The sequence below is a fragment of the Vulpes vulpes genome, chromosome 16 (assembly GCF_048418805.1).
Source record: "Vulpes vulpes isolate BD-2025 chromosome 16, VulVul3, whole genome shotgun sequence".
NCBI classification, from domain to species: Eukaryota; Metazoa; Chordata; class Mammalia; order Carnivora; family Canidae; genus Vulpes; species Vulpes vulpes.
The window spans coordinates 89,961,562-89,983,719 of NC_132795.1; the positions used below are offsets into that span (position 1 = coordinate 89,961,562).

Sequence of the window (22,158 nt, forward strand, 5' to 3'; positions counted from 1 at the left end):
GCCAAGGGCTATGACCTACAACATTTTATTAGTTTCAGGTGTAAAACAATGATCAGTATTTGTATATATTATGAAATGATCACCACACTAAGTCTAGTTAACATCCATCACCATGCAATTACAAAAAAGTTTTTTTCCTTGTAATAGTAACCTTTAAAATCTAATTTCTTAGCAACTTTCAAATATGTAGTACAGTATTACTATAGTCAACATACTATACATTACAACTCTAACTTACAAACTGGAAGTTTATGCCTGTTGAGTCCTTTCACCTATTTCACTCACTCCCCATCCTCCACCTCTGATAATCACCTACAAGCTTTGATTTGTTGTTTCTCAAGCCCACAAATGAGTTCCTATATCTTTCTCTATGACTTATCTCACTTAGTTAACATCCTCAAGGTCTTATCCATGTTGTCATGGAATGTAAGATTTCATTCTTTTTTATGGCTGAATACTATGCCATTATATACACACACACAACTGATGGGAAATAAAGACAATACAGTCAATTTTGTTGCTCCTGACAGTTCTTTAAAGTTGCTGCACTAAATTAATACTAAAACACTTTCATCTTAAGTCCAAAAACAAAAAAACAAACAAACAAACAAAAAAACCACACAACTTATCTTCCTTTTTCTGTTATCTTACAAAATGAGCTTCAGAAGTGTTTAAATGATATGGCTAAGGTTGTCCCACTAACCTGTCGGGGTTCACTTTCTACTCAGATGGCCTCAGAACTGAACTTTGCAACTACGATGCACTGCCTACCATTTCCATTCTCTGGTCACCTCTGTGCCAGCACTAACAAAAGAAGGCAGAGCATCACCTTGTTTGCCTTCAGCTGGGAATGTGCATGTTGAGCAGCTCAGATTTTTTACTCCTCTCTGCAAGTCCACAAATGACCATGAAAAGCAGCACAAGTGTTGATTTGGGGGTTAGAAATAAATTGCAGCAAACAGGCAAATTCACAAATACGGTATACAACACAAAATGAGGATTAAATGGAATTAGAGATTTCAGTAATTACTCTCAGTAATAGAACTAGGCAGAAAGCAAACAATATCACAAACTCATTAGACCTAACAGACATCTATACAAAAATGTCAAAATAAACAGCCTTTTGGTTTTTTTTTTTGGAAGGACCAAAGTCCACTGAGGCATTTTATTTGCACTTCTGTATTAGATACCTAGAAAATGAATCCCCGGATGTTTCCTTCCATTTTCATCTTATTTCTTTCTGGTCCATGCAATCACCTGAGGTTGTCATTACAATGAAACCAAACTGGCAAGACAGGAGCAGACTTTCTGCCATTTTTCTAGATCTTTGACATGTACATCAAATCTGGGACTGATCACTCCACACTTGTTTAACCTATGAGGTTCAAAACAATTTTCCCAGCCCTGTGCTTACCAATGATTTTATATTTGCCAATGTAAACATGATTCATCATCAGTTTAGAAACCAGAAGAGGACTTTGGAGCACGGCCTAATTAGAATCTAGCATTTGCCTCTCTTTTCAGTACTGTTAATATTCTTGAGAGAAACTGCCAGGACATTCATGTGCATCATTATGACAGCACAGAAAGAGGGGAGGAAAGCTAAGTATAGTCTTCCTAAGGACCCATGAACATTCTGTAGTAGACATCTTATGCTAGTCCATAAGAAAAGACAATTCAATTAAAAACTAGGCAAAAAAATAAAATAAAATGCATAAACAATTTACCAAAACCAAAACAAAACAGGACATAAAACAGAAAGGCAAGTAACCATATAAAAAGATGTTCACCATCATTAATTAGGGAAATGCAAATTAAAGCCATAATGAAATATTTCTTTATACCCAGCAGCACAGCTATAATCAAAAACACATAATAACAAGTGCTCCTGAGAATGGGCAGAAACTAGATCCCTCATAACACTCATACTAGTAGGAATGTAAAATGATGCAGTTATGTTGGAAAATATTTTTCGACAATTTTTTTAAAAAGTGAGATAAATGAGCAAACCAGCAATTATACTATTTACAAAAAAAAAAAAACATGTCTATAAAAAGATATGGACATGTATATTTAAAGAAGCATCATTCAGGAGGCGTCTGGCTGGCTCAATTGGTTAAGCATCATATTCTTGATTTTGGCTCAGGTCATGATCTCAAGGTCCTAAGACTGACCTCACCTCAGGCTCTGGACTCAGTGAGGAGTCAGCCTGAGATTGTCTCCCGCTCCCTCTGCCCCTCCCTGCTGCTTGCATATAGGCACAAACACACACACTCTCTCTAAAACAAACAAATCCTCTAAGAAGTAAAATAAAGGACCATTATTCATACTAACCAAAGAGTAAAAATAATTAAAATAGCCAACAATAAAATGTTGTATCTACATAGTGTAATCCTATTCTGTAATAAAAAGTACTGAAGTTCTGGGCAGCCCAGGTGGCTCAGCAGTTTAGCGCCACCTTTGGCCCAGGGCCAAATCCTGGAGACCTGGGATGGAGTCCCACATCAGGCTCCCTGCAGGAGCCTGCTTCTCCTCTGCCTGTGTCTCTGCTTCTCTCTCTCTCTCTCTCTCTCTCTCTCATAAATAAATAAATAAAATCTTAAAAAAAAAAAAAGTACTGACGTTCTAATTCATTCCACAATATAAATAAACCTCAAGAAAAACAGTATAGTCAAAGAGTAAATGAAATAAACTAAATGAAAAAGAGGACTATTCTAATTCCACCCATGTGAAATGCCCAAAAAGGAATAAATCTATAGAGACAAAGTATATTAGCGGGGCTAAAAATAAGACTAGGAACTGACTACAAATGTGCATGTGGGATCTTTATGAAGTGATGGAAATGTTCTACAATGGATTATGATGATTTTCACACAAACCTGTCAATTCCCTAAAATTTGCTGTAAAAACAGGTCAATTTTATGATAGGTACAGTATCTATACCCGAATTAAACTGCTAAAAAGAACACAATTCATAAGCTGCAACAGTAGTTATGGTTTTTCTATTTGTTCCAATTTGCTTATGTTTTAAAAACCCTTCTCTTCCCAATCTGAACTACCTCTACCCACTATTCCTCAAAATTTTGACTCTCCTCCTTTTCTTAATCATGTCTTTAGTATGTATATTTCCTTACACTTCTTTTTTTTAATGGAATTCCTTCCTATCTCTATTTCAGCAAAATCTACCAGTCCTGGAAAGGTGAAGTTCCTGTATTGATATCCCAGGATATATATGGGGTTTTTTGGGGGCAGAGGGGGGCGACAGAGGTATGGGATGATAACTGCATTGGCAAATTTAACATTCTCTCAGGCAGTCTTATGGAGTAAAGAGACTGGGGGAGGGGGGCTACTAAGGGATTAAAAGAGAAATCCAGAGCTGTAGTTTTACATAGTGGAGTCTATGTAATGTCTTGACGGTGGGAAATAGCACTCCAGGCATGACCCAGAATTTATAAAGCAATGACCAATTCTAGGCAAGGTATTTTAAGGGGATCACTGATAAAGAATGTTTCCAGAGATGAAAGAATGGCCTGATAATAAATCTAATCACCATAACATATATTGGAAGGATAAGAACTCGTTAGCCAGGAAAAGAAAAAGAGTAAAGAGACATCTTTGGCTTTCCAATTCATGAAGGGTTGGATTCAACTGAGATTAACCCCATAGGGAAGAAATAAAATCAGTGCACAGAAGTTAGAGTAAAGCAAAAATATGACTTATTCGTATTATTATGAATTTTCTAACAATGACCTACACTATAAACTTAATTTAAAACTATACAACTCTGTTCAAGCAAAAGATATTACTACCCAAATGAGATTTTAAAAGGGATTTAAACACTGGACAAACCCCTAAATGGAATACTTGAATAAATAAATATTTCTAAGATACTGAAAAGTCCTAAGCTATAATAAGGACTTCTTTCCAATCTTGAACATCGTTAACTTGTTTTTTTCCCATAAAATGCGCTAATAAGGTCTTCACATTATCAGCATCAAATGTACTTTCTGAAATCTATTAATACCATATTCTTTACTACTAAATTCTCCTTTATAAATAGTACCCTTTTGCATTTTTGCGACATTAACACTATGTGTTGGTATATCTTTTAAAAAACAAATGTTTCAATATATTGTTCTGAAAGCTTTTTCAAGACTGTACAAATGAAGCCACAAGGCAAAGAATTTCTAATAAACACTTCAAACCTAATAAAGTCACAATTATCATTTACCATATAAGCAGATGCACAGGAAGACAATAAACTTATGTATAAATTAATGCTCCTACTTACGTTTCTGTGTCTGATACCAAGGATTCATTATTGCATACATCATTGAAGGTATGAAGTTGATTCTATAATTAAAGAAAAAATTAGTTTTGTATTTTTTACAAATTTTTTTCTGATATGTTACCAACTGTGAAGAAGCATGATTTGAGATATATAAAATCAGTAACTAGATCAAAATTATAAAACATTAGACAAACAATAAGATTCACATACACACTTACCAATTAGTCTGGTAATTTCCTTTATCATATTAAAATAATTTCATTCTACCAGTAATACTCACGCTTTATTCCACTAAGTACAAGAGAGAAAATGAGAAAGCAAAGCTAAATAAGGGAAAATTACAAAAATCTAATGCAAGCAAATGGTATGTCACTAAAGGAAAGGCACCCTCAATAAACATATTTAAGATTTAGTTTAGAAAAATGTCAAGTATTTTCTATATTTACAAAGTCCAATACCTGGGTATAATCTACTTACTTCAAGAATAACTACACTACAAAAACAGGCAAGAACTACAAAGGAGTAAAGTTCATGGAGACCTTGGTAAGCCAGAAAAAGCATATTCATCCTAAAGGATTCAGCTATCTACTTAGCTCTAGCAAATTGCTATTATGCAAGAATACAGACTCATGGATACCAGGTCTTCCCATTTCATCAAGACAATAATACATATTTCTATTTAAAACATTATTTGCTACTGTCCAATCCAAATAAAATATTTTTATTAATCAAATTTGGCCTATGACTCAACTATCTATGGCTTCTGACAGGAACATGAATTAAGTATCTACTTACAATCTCCTAAATTCTTTTTCTCTCCAAAAAAAGATCACTTTCTAAATGTACAAAAATCATATAGTTTAAAAAAAAAAAAAAAAAAGGTGAAAGAATGAGACCCTCAAATCCAGAAGACCAAAGGGCACCCACCCGGCTGGCTCAGTCAGTGAAGCATGGGATTCTTGATTTTGGTATTGTGAGTAGAGGCTCCACAGAGGCTCCACATTGGGCCAAGAGTTTACTTTAAAAGAGGTTTGGGGGGCGGGGGGGGCAGCACCTGGGTGACTAAATCATTTGAGAGTCTGACTCTCGATTTCCACTAAGATTATGATCCTGGGGCATGAGATTAAGACCCATGTCAGGATTCCCGTTCAATGGGGAGTCTGTTTCTTTTCCCCTTTATCCTACTTATGTACTCTCTCTCTCTCTCAAATAACTGATTAAATCTTTTTAAAAGGGAGGTGTTGGGGGGGCTGGGTGGCTCAGGTCACGATCCCGGGGTCCTGGTATCAAACCCCGTGTAAGACTCCCTGCTGAGCAGGAAGTCTGCTTCTCCTTCTTCCTCTACCCATTCCCTTGCTCCCGCATGCACATGCTTTGTTTCTCTCTCACTCTCTTATTTTTTTTTTATTAAATTTTTATTTATTTATGATAGTCACAGAGAGATAGAGAGAGAGGCAGAGACACAGGCAGAGGGAGAAGCAGGCTCCATGCGCCCGGAGCCCGACGTGGGATTCGATCCCGGGTCCCCAGGATCGCGCCCTGGGCCAAAGGCAGGCGCCAAACCGCTGCGCCACCCAGGGATCCCCTCTCTCACTCTCTTAAATAAAACCTTAAAAAAAAAAAAAAGATCTAAAGTACAAATCCTTCTAATTCTAAGCTTAATTTTCATATTTAAAATAGGGAAAATACTGAAATTATTTATCAAGACAATACAAAGTAACGTATGTAAAATACCTTAGCCTCACATAAGTAGTCCATAAATAACAGGTATTATGATGAGGATGATGAAAGTGTGGAAAGCAAATAAAAAATGACTCGAAATAAGTAAATATAGCTTACCGTTATCTGACTTAGTCCAGCCAACCTCATAGTCAAAGTCGGTGACATAAAGTACTTAAATGCAAGATCTAGGCTTTCTTTATCAAAGCATAATGTTGTATCCAGTGGTTCTTTCACTGTGCTCCACATTAAGTCAGCCATATTTCGAGCCGCGCTCTGTCTTAACTCCTGATCAGAGAGCTTGCATAAATACCTTAAATGATTCAGAAATAAAACATACATAAACACTTGCAAAATATTCCTAAAGACTCTTCAATAATTCAATAATATTCACTTGCTCCATACCTCCAAAATGTTTAATAAAGTAGAACCTGACATCCTAGGATTAACATTTCTAAAAGATGCTTCAGTGGAAGGGGCGGTTGGGGGGGGCAGGGGAGGTAACTGGGGGATGGGCACTAAGGAGGGCACTTGATGTGATGAGCACTAGGTGTTATACTATATGTTGGCAAATTGAATTTAAATTTTTAAAATTAAAAAAAAAAAAAAGATGCTTCAAAGATTGACCTGAGGCGGTATGTCCTTTGCTGAGACCACTGTAAATCAGAAACTGTCAAGAGCCAAGTAATTTAACATTGGATTCAGATCCTTCCATAAAGCTTTATTATTCTCATAAATGTTACATATACAGTTCCTGGTTTAATAATGAAATTTACTGCTGCTTTTCATTTAATAGTACCTCTACTCCCCACACAGCCAAAACACTTTAAAATGTGTACATCTTAAACACAATTCTTATTTGGTTTCCAGACATCACTGGTTTTCCTCAGGTCTTGCCCATTTTATCTGGTTGGTTCTTCCTCCTCTATCCAACCTTTCAACATTAGTAATCTCAGGGTTTGTAATGGATTGCAAAATGGCCCCAAACTATTTCTATCACTTTACATAAAGGTCTTTAAAATACGATTTTGCCATTATTCCCATCAAGAGGTGTCATGTATTTCTCTACTCCCTTGAATCTGAACTTTGCCATGAAAGCTGCTTTGACTAATGGAACAATAAGAGATGTGACAAAAACAGAAGCTTAAAAAGCCTTTGAGCTTGCTCTTTCTTGATGGGAACTCTTTTCTCACTCAGAAAAGGAACACAGGCTATCCTGCTAGATGAAGGAAACATGGCTAATGCCCCAACTAACACCTAGCCAACTGGAAGATGAATAGGAACTCGCCTCCACTTCAGTAACAATCAGCCTATCAACCAGAGGATATATGAATGAGGTACTATCCTTTGAGCATACAGTTCCAGCCAAGTCAGCCCAGATCAAAAGAACTTGTCAGCCTAAGAACTATAAGAAATAATAAATGGCTGTTATTTTAAGTCACTAAGATTTGCAGGTTGTTTTCTTACATGGCAAAAGCAAACTGATAGAGGCTCCATCCTCAACACACTTCTGTTCACTTTCTAGATTTCTCTCCCCAGAAGACCTCATTCACTTTGAGGTGTTTAATAAAAGCTTTCTCTATGCTGATAACTCAATTAATGATCCTGTTCTTAATTATATGCTTATATTCCCAATTCATAAATGCCACTTAAATGCCCCACAGGCATCTCAAAATTAAGTCCTCAAGTTCTTTCAGTCCACATCTCAGTAAGTGATACAGTACAAAATAAAAATTGAGGGGGAGTGCTTAAGTGATGCTTACTCCTGTAAATTCCAGAATCACCAATCTTGTAAGTGAAGATAAAATGGACAAAAATTCAATTTTCAAAAATCACCATCAACAATCCTTGTTACAAGTAACCATACATCATTTCTTTCCAAGACGACATACTAACCTTTCAATTGGTCTCCCAACTTCTACTCCAACAACCCTACAATTTATGATCCACTTCAAAGCCAAAGTGATCTTCTAAAAATCATGACTCACCTGCTTAAAACCCTTCAATAGATTCCCATTACTAAAATCAAATCCAAACTCTTTATAATGACTTTAAGATCCTGAATAACCTGACCTTATCCAACCTCATATAATAATTATCTCCCCTCCCAAAAAAATAATAATTATTCCCCCTATACATTATGTTCCATACAGTCTGCTTCTACTTTCTTTAATGTCATATTCTTTCCAGCCTCAAAGATTACATCCTATGTTCCTCCTACCTGGAATATGTTCTTGCAATTATCATCTGATTAGCTGATTCATGATCTTCAGATGCCACCTTTCAGAAAGACCTTGTATTTCTAATCACATTACCTTACACTTCCATAGAATTCATCACTGATTATTTTCCTAATACCTTCTCCAAAAACTCAAATAGTATCAGGAAAATAGGAACTCAAATCTTTATCTAAGTGAGAAAGGTATAAAGAACTCAAAAACTGACAAGAAGTGGGCAGCCCAGGTGACTCAGCGGTTTAGTGCTGCCTTCAGCCCGGGGCGTGATCCTGGTGACCCAGGATCGAGTCCCATGTTGGGCTCCCTGCATAGAGCCTGGTTCTGCCTCTGCCTGTGTCTCTGCCTCTCTCTCTCTCTCTCTCTCATGAATAAATAAAATAAAATCTTTAAAAAAAAAAAACTGACAAGAAGTACAAGCACAGAACTCCTCTAACAGTTCACACTCCAATTCTAATCAATACAATTCTTTCTCCATCCTCTTAGGTTTCCTTCTTTGACTGAGACTTAAACTCAAATGCCACCTCCTCCTTCAATTAGACCTTCTATAACCCTGTATTTAAAATTGTGCGCCAACCTCTAAGACATCCCCTTGGCTGCTACTTTTCTCTGTAATGTAACTTTCCGATGAACTGTATCATCTACTTATTTGGTACAGAGACTGCACAAAAAGAGAAATCCTTTCTTCTCTGCTATATCCCCAAAACCTAGAACATAATAATTAGTATATCTTTGATGACGGCACACTATGTAGTACCATGTAACCACTGTTGACCTTTTTTCTTTTAATTTTACATGAACATATAAAGAGGGTCAAGGGGAACCTGGCTGTCTCAGTTGGTGAAGCACACAACTCTTGATCTAGTGGTTTTGAGTTTGAGCCCCATGGTGGATGGATGTAGGTATGACTTAAAAATTAAAAAATAGTTAATGAAAAAAAGGTCCAATATAAATTGTTTAAAAGTAAACATTAAATATGAGCCTACATGAGCATAAAAAATAGTATAACCCAATGGCTAATTAAAATTTTCTCTAGAGGACATGAGTAAAAGGGACTTTCAAACAATGTAATTCTACACTATGTTATAAACTATTAAATATATTACAATGTTAAAGGGAAAAGATTTTAAAAACTTACCTAATAACATAGGTCCTAAAAGGGATAATGTGCTGCATGACAGCAGGGATATGTAGCCATATTCTAATCTATAAAGAAACATAAATAAGACAAAATTAATGTATAATGATTATGTGACATACACATCACTGTAACTGCAAACAAGAACATTTAGTATTTTGTTGATTCTAAAACTACATATTTTACATTTTAAAAAGGATGAACTAAAAAATAGGATTATACATATCAGGTAAATAATTTAACCAATATACATTTTAAAAACATATACATAAAATGAATCTAAAGACTGTTACCTTCTTGCTAAAAAGGGAGTCCACCTATTTAACCAGGTAATATGATCTTACTTAGGATACTCTATACCTCTTTTTTTTTTTTTTTTTTTTTTTTTTTATTTATGATAGGCACACAGTGAGAGAGAGAGAGGCAGAGACATAGGCAGAGGGAGAAGCAGGCTCCATGCACCGGGAGCCCGACGTGGGATTCGATCCCGGGTCTCCAGGATCGCGCCCTGGGCCAACGCAGGCGCTAAACCGCTGCGCCACCCAGGGATCCCTCTATACCTCTTTGTATGACAGTAACGCAAATACCATAGCACTACATTAGCTTTTCAATACACCATTTTAATTTTTAACAAAAACCCCATCCTTTCATCTAAAAAATATCAAATGATCTGTGATTTCTAGTCATTTCATTATCTATCTAAGGAAAATATATTTTACAGATTACAGTATCAACTATTTACTGAATTAAACTTTTACTGTAAATACAATTTAAGACTTAATAACTTATAATTTTCTCCATACTCCAACTCATTTCAAAATATGCTTATAGTTTTATTCTCATAATTAGTAGGTTAAGTATCAAATAAGAATAGAAGTTCTATGCAAATTATCAAACAAGCAATAATAGTATGCCTTAATAAAGACAAGGGATGCAAATTAAAAACAAATTTGGAAATACAAAATGTATGGCTCCACTCTAATTAAGGATACCTATTTAAGTTCCACAGCAAACACTATCCTAAGGTATAACATTAAAACTTTTCCTTCTAAGACTACAAACAAAACAAGCAAATTTTTAATTCAAATTGATCTGAAGGCCCTACACAGAAAAGAAACTAACTAGAAGTCCTAAGACTAAAAATGAAGCATTAAAACCAGTGTTACCTAACAAACTAGCAGGGAAAAAAAATTTTTTTTAATTCCATTTACAATTGCACCAAAAATAAATACCTAGGAATAAACTTTTTTTTTAATATTTTTAATATAATCATGAGACACAGAAAGAGAGGCAGAGACATAAGCAGAGGAAGAAGCAGGCTCCATGCAGGGAGCCCGATGTGGGACTTGATCCCAGGACTCCAGGACCACACCCTGGGCCAAAGGCAGGTGCTAAACCCGCTGAAGCCACCCAGGTGTCCCAACCTAGGAATAAACTTAACCAAGGTGGTGAAAGATCTGTATTGTGAAAATTATAAAACACTGATGAAAGAAACTGAAGATAACACAAAAGATTCCATGTTCATGGACTGGAAGAATGAATTAAACTGTTGAAATGACCATAAGCAAGATACAGTTCCAGTGCAATTCCTATCAAAATAACAACAGCATTTTTCATGGAACTATATAACAAATAATTCTAAAATTCGTATAGAACCACAGAAGACCCCAAATAGCCATACAAATCTTGAAAAAGAAAAGGAAAGCTGGAGGCATCACTATTCCAGATTTCAAGTTGTATTACAAAGCTGTAGTAATCAAAACAGTATGGTACTGACACAAAAACACACAGATCAATGAAACAGAATAGAGAATCCACAACTGAACTCACAAATATATGGTCAATTAATCCATGACAAAAACAGCAAGAACACACAGTGAGGAAAAAATAAGTCTCTTCAACAAATGATACTGTGAAAACTGGATAGTTACATACAGAAGAATGACACTGGGCCACTTTCTCACACCATATACAAAAATAAATTCAAATGTGAGACCTAAAGCCATACAATTCCTCAAATAAAACAGACAGTAATCTCTTGAACATCATCCTCAGCAGTTTTTCTAGATCTGTTTTCTCAAGCAAAAGAAACAAAAGCAAAAATAAACTATTCTTATTACACTAAAATAAGAAGCTTCTGCACAGCAAAGGAAACAATTAGCAAAACTAAAAGGCAACCTACTGAATGGATGAAAATATTTACAAATGACATACCTGACAAAGATAAAGAATTTATTCAACACAAAAAATAATCTGATTAAAAATGGGCAGAGTCTCCAAACATACAGATGGCATTTTTCCAAAGAAAACATACAGATGGCAAACAGACACATGAAAAGATGCTCAACATCACTAATCATCAAGGAAATGCAAATCAAAACCACAATGAGTTATCACTTGTCAGAACAGCAAGAATCAAAAAGACAAGTTCTGGTAAGAAAGTGAAGAAAAATGAAAATTCATGCACTCGTGGTGGGAATGTAAATTGGTGCAGCCACTTTGGCAAACAGTATGGAGGTTCCTCAAAAAATTAATTATACACACATATACATGCATACACAATAAAATATTACTCAGCCATAAAAAAGAATGAGATCTTCCCAGAAACAACATGAATTTACCTAAAGGGTATTACACTGAGTGACATAAAAGGAAGAAGAATACCTCACGATTTCACTTACATGTGGTATCAAAATATCAAAGCAAAACAACTAACAAAAAGCAAAAACAGAGCCATAAATACAGAGAACTGGTGGTTGTCAAAGAGGATGAACATGGGGTGATGGACAATATGGGGTAAGAGGAGTAGGAAATACAGGCTGTGACGCCTGGGTGGCTCAGTGGTTGAGCACCTGCCTTCGGCTCAGGTCGTGATCCCAGAGTCTGGGGATCGAGTACCATATCGGGCTCCCTGAGAGGAGCCTGCTTCTCCCTCTGCCTATGTCTCTGCCTCTCTCTCTCTGCCTCTCTCTCTCTCTCTCTGGCTCTCATGAATAAATAAATAAAACCTTTAAAAAAAAAAAAAGGAAATACAGGCTGTCACTTATGAAATGAGTAAGTCACAAAAGCAAAAGGTAAAGAATAAGGAATACAGTCAATCAATATAAAAATGGGGTAATATGGTGATAGATGGTAACTACACTTGTGGTGAGCATAGTGTAACATATGGACTTGTCAAAGGCCTCTGTTATATATCTCAAATTAAAGTAACACTGTATGTCAACTATATTGCAATTAAAAATATTATTTACTCTGAGATAGCATGATTATGGGAACAGAAAATCCAAAATACTTTTCATATAAATGCTTCTAGAATTAAATGGTTTGGCAAGAATCCTGCTTAAAAAGCTAATACAAATAATTAATACACATACATATATACACATGTACACATACAAATTATATATGCACATATTTTCTGTATTACCAGGAACAAACACTAAATAATGTTTCATAAATATTCTCCTTAAGGAGCACCTGTGTGGTTTAGTCAGTTAAGAGTCTGCCTTTGGCTCAAGTCCTCAGGTCCTGATCCTGGGACCCAGTGATTAAGCCCCACATTAGGCTCCCTGCTGCATGGGCTCAGGGAGGGAGCCTGCCTCTCCCTCTCTCCCTTTGCATCTCCCCCTCCTCGCTCACTCACACTCTCTCCACAAATAAACAAGTCTTTAAGAGAAACGTTCTCCTTACAATAATCTCAAAAAATGTATGTCTGTGAGAACTCTAATAAAAACATGCCACACCTTGGAGGAGGCTGGAAAGGTATCTTACTGTCTTTCCAGGAAAGCCTCCACAGATACAACTAGATAACAAACACATTAGCAAAAATAACCCAGAAAAATAGCCCAAACACCTCAACTAAAGGTAGGGAAGAGACCACAACAAAGTAGGTAGAAAGTAGGTAGAAAGGGAAAAGATGTCTGAAGCTAACGGTGTTGGGGAAGGAGCCAGTGGCACAAAAAAGGGCAAAAAACTTTCAATATTTGACTTAGAAAATGAGAGTTCTTAAAACCAGGGGAACTTAAAACTTGGAATTGTTTTTTTTTTAATAGAAAAAGAGAGCACACATTCAGGAGAGAGTACAGGGGTGTAGGGGCAGAGGGAGAGAAAGAGAGAAAATCCTAAACAGGCTCCTTGCCTAGGACGTCTCACAATCCTCAGATTATGACCTGAACTGAAACCAAGACTGTAAGCTTAACCAACTGAGCCACCCAGACGCCCCAAAGCCTGGAATTTTAAAAATCAGTGGGTTAGGCTAAACAAGAACAGGAAGAGCATTAGTTAGCAGAGTCCCCACCCTTAAAGAGACAGCACCACAAACTGCCCTGCAGAAAGAGCATAAAACCACAAGTTTGCGGGATCCCTGGGTGGCGCAGCGATTTGGCGCCTGCCTTTGGCCCAGGGCGCGATCCTGGAGACCCGGGATCGAATCCCACGTCAGGCTCCCGGTGCATGGAGCCTGCTTCTCCCTCTGCCTGTGTCTCTGCCTCTCTCTCTCTCTCTCTCTGTGTGACTATCATAAATAAATAAAAAAAAAAATTAAAAAAAAAAAAAAAAACACAAGTTTGAAAAACACTGAGAGCAGACAGGAGTGAGAGGGATTTCCTCATTTCAGATCATGGCCAGAGAAACAGAAACTACAGGGAGATCCCTCTGGGAACAAAAGAGCTGGCAAGGGCCATTTCCTTCCTCCACCTCCCAGCAAAAAGAATGGGCACCTGCAGAAACCTGCAATAGGGCCAACAATCATTACCTAACTTGCTTGCACCAAGCTCCTCTTATTACCCCATACCCCTGTTTTGCTGGTCTTACCCTTCAAAATCTCCTTAGCTCCAGCACTGCAGGTCCCTACCCAAAATACCAGCACAAACCCTACCAACACCCCCAGCTCCTGATCTAACCTCTCCTGCAGGTCCTCAGTACCAGGGGTAGCTGCAGGGGCAAATCTCACTTCCCAAGCAAAGCACTCCCTATCTTGTTAATTATGCCCAGCCCCTGCTGAGGACCAAATATCACCACAACAGAGAGTTTCTGCATATAACTTGCACTGAAGGAAAAAAGAGACTAAGACACAATAACAGAGCCCATGCAACACACTAGGACATATTCCTTGAAATGTCAGGCCCTGGAAAACAGGGGATACTGCACTACAGGGCACTATAAGGCCTCTTCTTCATAAGCCTATTATCATGAAGAGCAAGAGAATTAGCTGACATTGAAAACACAAAGAAACAAAAAAAAATAATTAATAAAAAAGAAAACACAAAGAAACAGACATAGAAGATCAAAATGAAGGACAGAAAAATATCTCCCAAATTAAAGAACAGGACCAAACCACAGAAAAAACAAAATGAAGCAAATTATAGAGAATTTACATTAATGATCATAAGATACCAACCGGACTTGAGATAAGAGTGGAGGACATCACTGAAATAGTTAACAGAGATTTAAAAAAAAAAAAAATCAAAGATCAAGACAAAACAAATGAAATTTAAAACACACTTGGAATAAATAGCAGGCTAGAAGCAGCACAGGAATGAATTAATGACCTAGAAAACAAGAGTAATGGAAAGTAAACAAGTTGAGTAGAGGAAAGATAATTGTGCAAGTAGAGAATGATCTTAGGGGATCAGTGACTCCATCAAGCATATTAACATCTGAATTACAGGGATCTCAGAAGAAGAATAGAGATGGAGGCAGAAATTTTATTTGAAGAAATAGCAGCTGTAAACTTCCCTACTCTGGGAAAAGAAACAGATATCCAGATCCAGGAGGCACATATATCCCCACAAATTAAATCCAAGGAGATCCACACCAAAACATATAGTAATTAAAATGACAAAAATTAGTAATACAAAAAAAATTTAAAACGGCAAGAGGAGATAGTTACATACAAGGAAAACCCTTAAGGTTATGAGCACATTTTTCAGCAGAAACTGCAAACCAGAACGGCATGTTATAATATATTCAAAGTGCTCAGAGGAAAAATCTGCAGCCACTAATACTCTTTCTAGACAAAACTATCATTCAGAATTAAGAGAAATAAAGAGTTTATCAAACATAAACTAATTGAGTTCATGTCCATTAAACCAGACCTACAAGAAATATTAAAGGGGACTCTTGGAGTAAAAAGTAAAGAGAAAATGAAGACAAAAAGCAGGGGCGCATGAGTGGCTGTCAGTTGGGTATCTGCCTTTGGCTCAGACCATGATACCAGGGTCCCAGTACTGAGTCCAAAGTAGGGCTTCCTGTTCAGCTGGGAGCCTACTTCGCACTCCGCCTTCCTCCTGCTTGGGTTCTCTTTCTCTGTCAAATAAATAAATAAAATCTTAAAAAGAAAAAGGCATGTGAAATATGACACCATATTCCTGAAACATTGTAAAAAGAAGGGTTAGGAAGGGATTTAAACTTAACATATAAAATTATATTATTAGTTTCTGCTTAACTATAATGGAATCTAAAATTTAAAAAAATAAAACCATGTAAATAAACTTAAGGGACATCTGGGTGCCTCACTCAGTGGGATGTCTGATTTTAACTCAGCTCATGCTCCCAGAAGATCAAACCCCATGTCTAGCTCCTCACTCGCTGAGGAGTCTGCTTAAGGATTCTCTCTCTCTCTGCCCCTTCCCCCACTCATGACTGTTTGCTCTCTCAATCTCACTGAAATAAATCTTTAAAAAATAACCTCAAGTGACCATCAACTTAATACAGACTACTATATGCTGAAATTTATATACAAACCTAATGGCAACCACAAATCAAAAACCAGTAATAAATACACAAACAATGAAATGAAAGGAATCCAGTTATATTGCTAAAGCCAATAAACAATGAAAGAGTACAAGGAAGAAAGGATCAGAAAAAAAAATCTATACAGACAACCATAAAACAAATAACAAAATGGCAATACATTTCTATCAATAAGTACTCTGAATGTAAACAGATTAAACACATCAATCAAAGGCACAGAGTGCAGCACCTGGGTGGCTCAATTGGTTAAGTGTCTGCCTTCAGCTCAGATCACGATCCCAGGGTTCTGGGAACAAGCCCCACATTGGCCTCCATGCTAAGCAGGGAGTCTGTTTCTCCCTCTCCCTCTGCCCCTGCTCACATTCTCTCTCTCACTCAAATATTAATTACCAGAAAACAAAACAAAAAACAAAACCATACACACACACACACACACACACACACACACACACACACAGAGTGATAGAATGGATAATAAAACAAGAACCATCTGTATGCTGGCTAAAGGAGACTCCTTCTACACTGAAAGACATGTGGAAATTGAAAGTGAGGGGATGGAGGGATGCCTGGATCTCAGGGTCATGGGATCCAGCGCCACATCAGGCTTAGCACAGTGTCTTCCTGTCCAGCTCCCTCGGGTCCTCCCCCAATTGTGTGCACTCCCCCTGTAAATAAATAAAACTTAAATAAATAAATAAATAAATAAATAAATAAATAAATAAATAAATAAACTAACTCAAAAAAAAAAGGTGAGGAGATGGAGAAACATTTGTCATGCCAATAGTTATCCAAAGAAAGCCGAGGAAGCAATACTTACACCGGACAAAATAAGACTTTAAAACAAAGATTGTAACAAGAAACAAAGACACCATAGAATAATACAGGGACAATCCAACAAGATATAACAATTATAAATATTTATGCACCAAACATGAGAGCTCCCAAATACAGAAAATAGTTAATAATAAACTTAAAAGAATCAATAGTAATATAATAGCAGTAGGGGGCGTTAACACTCCATATACATCAACGGACAGACCATCCAAACAGAAAAATCAATAAGTGAACAGCAGTTTTGAATGTCACACTGAACATGTATTTAAACATATTCAGAACATTCCACCCTAAGACAGAATTCACATTCTCTTCAATTGCACATGAAACATTCTCCAAAATACATACGAGGCCAAAAACCAAATGTCAAATTCAGAACTGAAGTCATACCATACATCTTTTCTAACCACAATGCTATGAACTAGCAATCAAACACAAGAAAAAATTTGGGAAAACCACAAATACATGGAGATTAAATAACATGCTACTAAATAGTGAATGGGTCAAGGGAAAAAAAATCAGAGGAAATCAAACATTACATGGAAACAAATGAAAATGAAAACACAGTCATCCAAAATCTTTAGCATATGGAAAAAGTGGTTCTAAGAGAGAAGTGATAGGGGCGCTTGGCTGGCTCAGTCGGTAGAGCATGCAATTGTTGATTTCAAGGATATGAGTTCAAGCCCCACTTTGAGTGTTAACATTAATTAAAAATAAAATGTTAAAAAAAAGGAAAGTATGGAGCAATATAGGCCTACCTTAAGGAGTATGAACAATCTTAAATATACAACCTAACTCTACACCTAAAGAAGCTAGAAAAAGAACAAACAAAACCCAAATTCAGAAAAAAATTTTTTAAAAAACCCAAATTCAGGAAAAGAAAGGAAATAATAAATACCAGAGTAGAAATAAATGATATACAAACTAAAAAGAAACAATAAAACAGATGAAACCAGGAGATGGTTCTTTGAGAAGATGAACAAAAGAGGTAAGCATCTAGCATGATTCCTAAGAAGAAAGAGAAACCAAGGAAACAAAATTAATGAAAAAGGAGAAATAATACCACCAAAGAAATACAATTTTAACAGAATATTATGAAAACCTAGATGCAAATAAACTGGACAACTGAAAATAAATGGAAAAATTCTTAGAGAAACATGTAACTTACCAAAGTAAACCAAGATAAATAGAATATTTGAACGGAACAAATACCAGCAATGAAGTTGAATCAGTAATCAAAAAACCCCCAGAGAAGAAAAGTACATGGCCACATGGCTTCACAGATGTTTCTACCAACCATTTAAAGAAGAGTTAATACAAACTATTCCACAAAAACAGAGATGGAAGGAAAACTTCCAAATTCATTCCAGGTGATCAGTTATCACCCCAATACCAACACACACACACACACACACACACACACACACACAAAAACTACAAACCAAGAGCTCTTATGACTTTGCATGCGAAAATCCTCAAAAAAAAAAAAAAAACATTATTAGCAAACCAAATCCAACAAAACATTAATAAAAATCATACACCATATTTGAGTGGCATTTATTCCTGGGACGCAAGATGGCTCAATACTCGTAAATCAACCAACAAAACACATCACATCTATAAGAGAAAGAACAAAAACTATATGATCATTTCAAGAAGTGCAGAAAAAGCATGTGACAAAGTACAACACCCATTTATGGTAAAAACCCTCAATAGAGTATGTCTAGAAGGAATATATCTCAACCTAATAAAGGCCTGATATGGAAAACCCACAGTCAGTATCAAATTCATTCATGAAAAACTTGAAAGCTCTTACCCTAAAGACAGGAACAAGATAAGGATGTTCCTCTCATCACTTTAATTCAAGATAGTAGTAGAGATCAACAGCCACAACAATTAGACAAGAAAATGTAATAAAAGGCATTGAAACTGGTAAGGAGGAAATAAAATTTTCACTATTTGCAGATGATATGATACTATACAATTCCCTAAAGACTCACCAAAAAACTAGAACTAGGAAATGAATTCATTAAATCACAAGATACAAAATCAATGTAAAGAAATCCACTGCATGTCTATGCACTAACAACGAAGCAGCAGAAATAGAAATTAAGAAAAACCAAGCCAGGGCAGGGCAGAGTCCAAGAGGCAACAGAGTAGGAGACCTTAGTTTCCCTCTGGTCTGAGGAATTCAAATTATCAGCTATCAAATTATTCTAAACACCTGCAAACTCAATCAGAGATCTACTGCAAACTCAACCAGAGATCTACTTCTAAAAGAATAGCTGAAACTCTACAAACAGAAAAGTGACAACGCTCTGCAAGAATAACAAGATGGAAAAATGTACCTTAAAAAAGAGAACAAGAGGCATAACACAGTGCCAAAAACCTAATCAGTATGGATATGATATAAGTAACATTTTGGAACCAGAGTTCAGAATAATGATAATAAAGATACTAGCTGGGCTTCAAAAACCTATAGAAGACATTAGGGAATCCTTTTCGGGTGAAATACAAGAACTAAATTATAATCAAGTCAAGATCAAAAAGACTATTAATGAGGGTGCCTGGGTGGCTCAGTGGTTGAGCATCTGTCTTTGGGTCAGGTCGTGATCCTGGGATCAAGTCCCACACTGGCTCCCCACAGGAAGCCTGCTTCTCCCTCTATGTCTCTGCCTCTCCCTCTAGGTCTCAAATAAATAAATAAATAAATAAATAAATAAATAAATAAATAAATAATCTTTAAAACAAAAGAAGGCCACTAATGGGATGCAATTAAAAAATGGAGGCTGCAACTGCAGGATAAATGTGGCAGAAGAGAGAATTTGTGATAAAGACGACACCCTGGGCAGCTCAGGTGGCTCAGTGGTTTAGCGCCGCCTTCAACCCAGGGTATGATCCTGGGGACCTGAGATCAAGTCTGTCGGGCTCCCTGCATGGGGCCTGCTTCTCCCTCTGCCTGTGTCTCTGCCTCTCTCTCTCTCTGTGTCTCTCATGAATAAATAAATAAAATCTTTGAAGGGCAACCCAGGTGGCTCAGCGGTTTAGTGCCACCTTCAGCCCAGGGTGTGATCCTGGAGACCCAGAATCGAGTTCCACATCAGGCTCCCTGCATGGATGGAGCCGCTTCTCCCTCTGCCTGTGTCTCTGCCTCTCTGTCTCTGTATCTCTCATGAATAAATAAATAAAATCTTAAAAAAAAAAAAATAGGAGACATAAAAAGCTTCCAGGACAAACATAAACTAAAAGAATTTGTAATCACTAAACCAGCCAGCCCTGCAAGAAACATTAAAGATCATTTGGGACACCAGGGTGGCTCAGTGGCTGAGCGTCTGCCTTTGGCTCAGGTTGTCATCTCAAGGTCCTAGAATCGAGTCCTGTATCTGGCTCTCCCGGGGAGCCTACTTCTCCTTCTGCCTATGTCTCTGCCTCCCTCTCTATGTCTCATCAATAAATAAATGAAATCTTTTTTTAAAATCCTGTAGAAGAGACAGGCAGTTTTCTGAATGGAAACAATGCCAATGTGAAGGAGTGCAATGGCTAAGAAAGTAGTTGTTAGATACATCCTGGACTTCAAGCTCTATTACAAAGCTGTAATCATCAAGGCAGTATGGTACCGGCACAAAACACAGATATACACCAGTGGAACAAAGGAGAACCCAGCAATGGACCCTCAAGCCTATGTTAACTAATCTTCAACAAAGCAGGAAGAATATCCAAGAAAAATACAGTCTCTTCAACTATGATGTTGGAAAATGAGATAGCCATATGCAGAAGTATGAAACTGGACCATTTCCTTACACTATACACAAAAATAAACTCAAAATGGATCAAAGACCTAAATATGAGACAGGAATCTATCAAAATCCTAGAGGAGGACATAGGCAGCAACCTCTGTGACCTCTGTTGCAGCAACTTCTTGCTAAACACATCTCAAAAGGCAAGGAAAACAAAGGCAATAATGAACTACTAGGACTTCATCAAGATAAAAAGCTTTTGCACAGCAAAGGAAACAGTCAACAAAACTAAAAAGCAACCTACGAAATAGGAGAAGATATTTTCAAATTTCTTCTCAGATAAGGGCTAGTACCCAAAATCTATAAAGAACTTATTAAACTCAACACCCAAAAGAATAACCCAATCAAGAAATGGGCAGAAGACATGGAAAGACATTTCTCCAAAGAAGCCATAAAAATGGCCAACAGAAACGTGAAAAAAATGTTCAACGTCACTTGGCATTGGGGAAATACACGTCAAAACCACAATACAAATCAAAATCACAAAACAAAACCACAAGGAGATACCAACTGACACCAGTGAGAATGCTAAAATTAACAATTCAGGATATGACAAGTGTTGGCGAGGATGCAGAAAAAGGAGAATCCTCTTATGCTGTGGGTAGGAATGCAAGCTGGTGCAGCCACTCTGGAAAATGGTAAGAAGGTTCCTCACAAGTTGAAAATAGAGCTCCCCTAGGATCCAGCAATTGTACTACTGGAGTTTATCCCAAAGATACAAATGTAATGATCCCAAGGAGTGCCTACACTCAATGTTTATAGCAGCAATGTATGTCCACAACAGAACAGCCAAACTATGGAAAGTTCTCAGATGTCCATCAACAGATGAATGGATAAAGATGATGTCACAAACACACACACACACACACACACACACACACACACACACACAATGGAGTATTACTCAACCATCAAAAAATAAATCTTGCCATTTGCAAACAACATGGATGAAACTAGAGGGTATTATGGTAAGTGAAGTAAGTCAATCAAAGAAAGACAATTATCACATGATTTCATATATACAATTTAAGAAACAAAACAGAGGATCATAGAGGAGGAGGGAAAAAGTGAGACAAAATCTGAGAGGGAGAGGGTGGTGCAGCGGTTTAGCGCTGCCTTTGGCCCAGGGCACAATCCTGGAGACCCGAGATCGAATCCCACGTCGGGCTGCCAGTGCATGGAGCCTGCTTCTCCCTCTGCCTATGTCTCTGCCTCTCTTTCTCTCTCTCTCTCTCTGTGACTATCATAAATAAATGAAAATTTAAAAAAAAAAATCTAAGAGGGAGAAAAACCGTAAGAAACCCTTAATCATAGGAAATAAACTAAGGGTTACTGGAAGTGGAGGGATGGGGTAACTTGGTGATGGATATTAAGGATGGCACATGATGTACA

General features: G+C 37.0%; 1 protein-coding gene across 3 annotated transcripts in view; it reads right to left on the reverse strand.

Moving 5' to 3' along the window:
- Positions 1–22,158, reverse strand: part of USP34 (ubiquitin specific peptidase 34) — a 242,803-nt gene that overhangs the window by 154,102 nt on the left and 66,543 nt on the right. For all 3 annotated transcript variants that reach the window (XM_072741698.1, XM_072741697.1, XM_072741696.1), the window contains exons 6-8: positions 9,383–9,450; positions 6,131–6,323; positions 4,292–4,353 (exon numbers count right to left, since the gene is read on the reverse strand). In XM_072741698.1, coding sequence (XP_072597799.1) covers positions 4,292–4,353; positions 6,131–6,323; positions 9,383–9,450 — 323 coding nt within the window. The remainder of the gene's footprint in view (positions 1–4,291; positions 4,354–6,130; positions 6,324–9,382; positions 9,451–22,158) is intronic.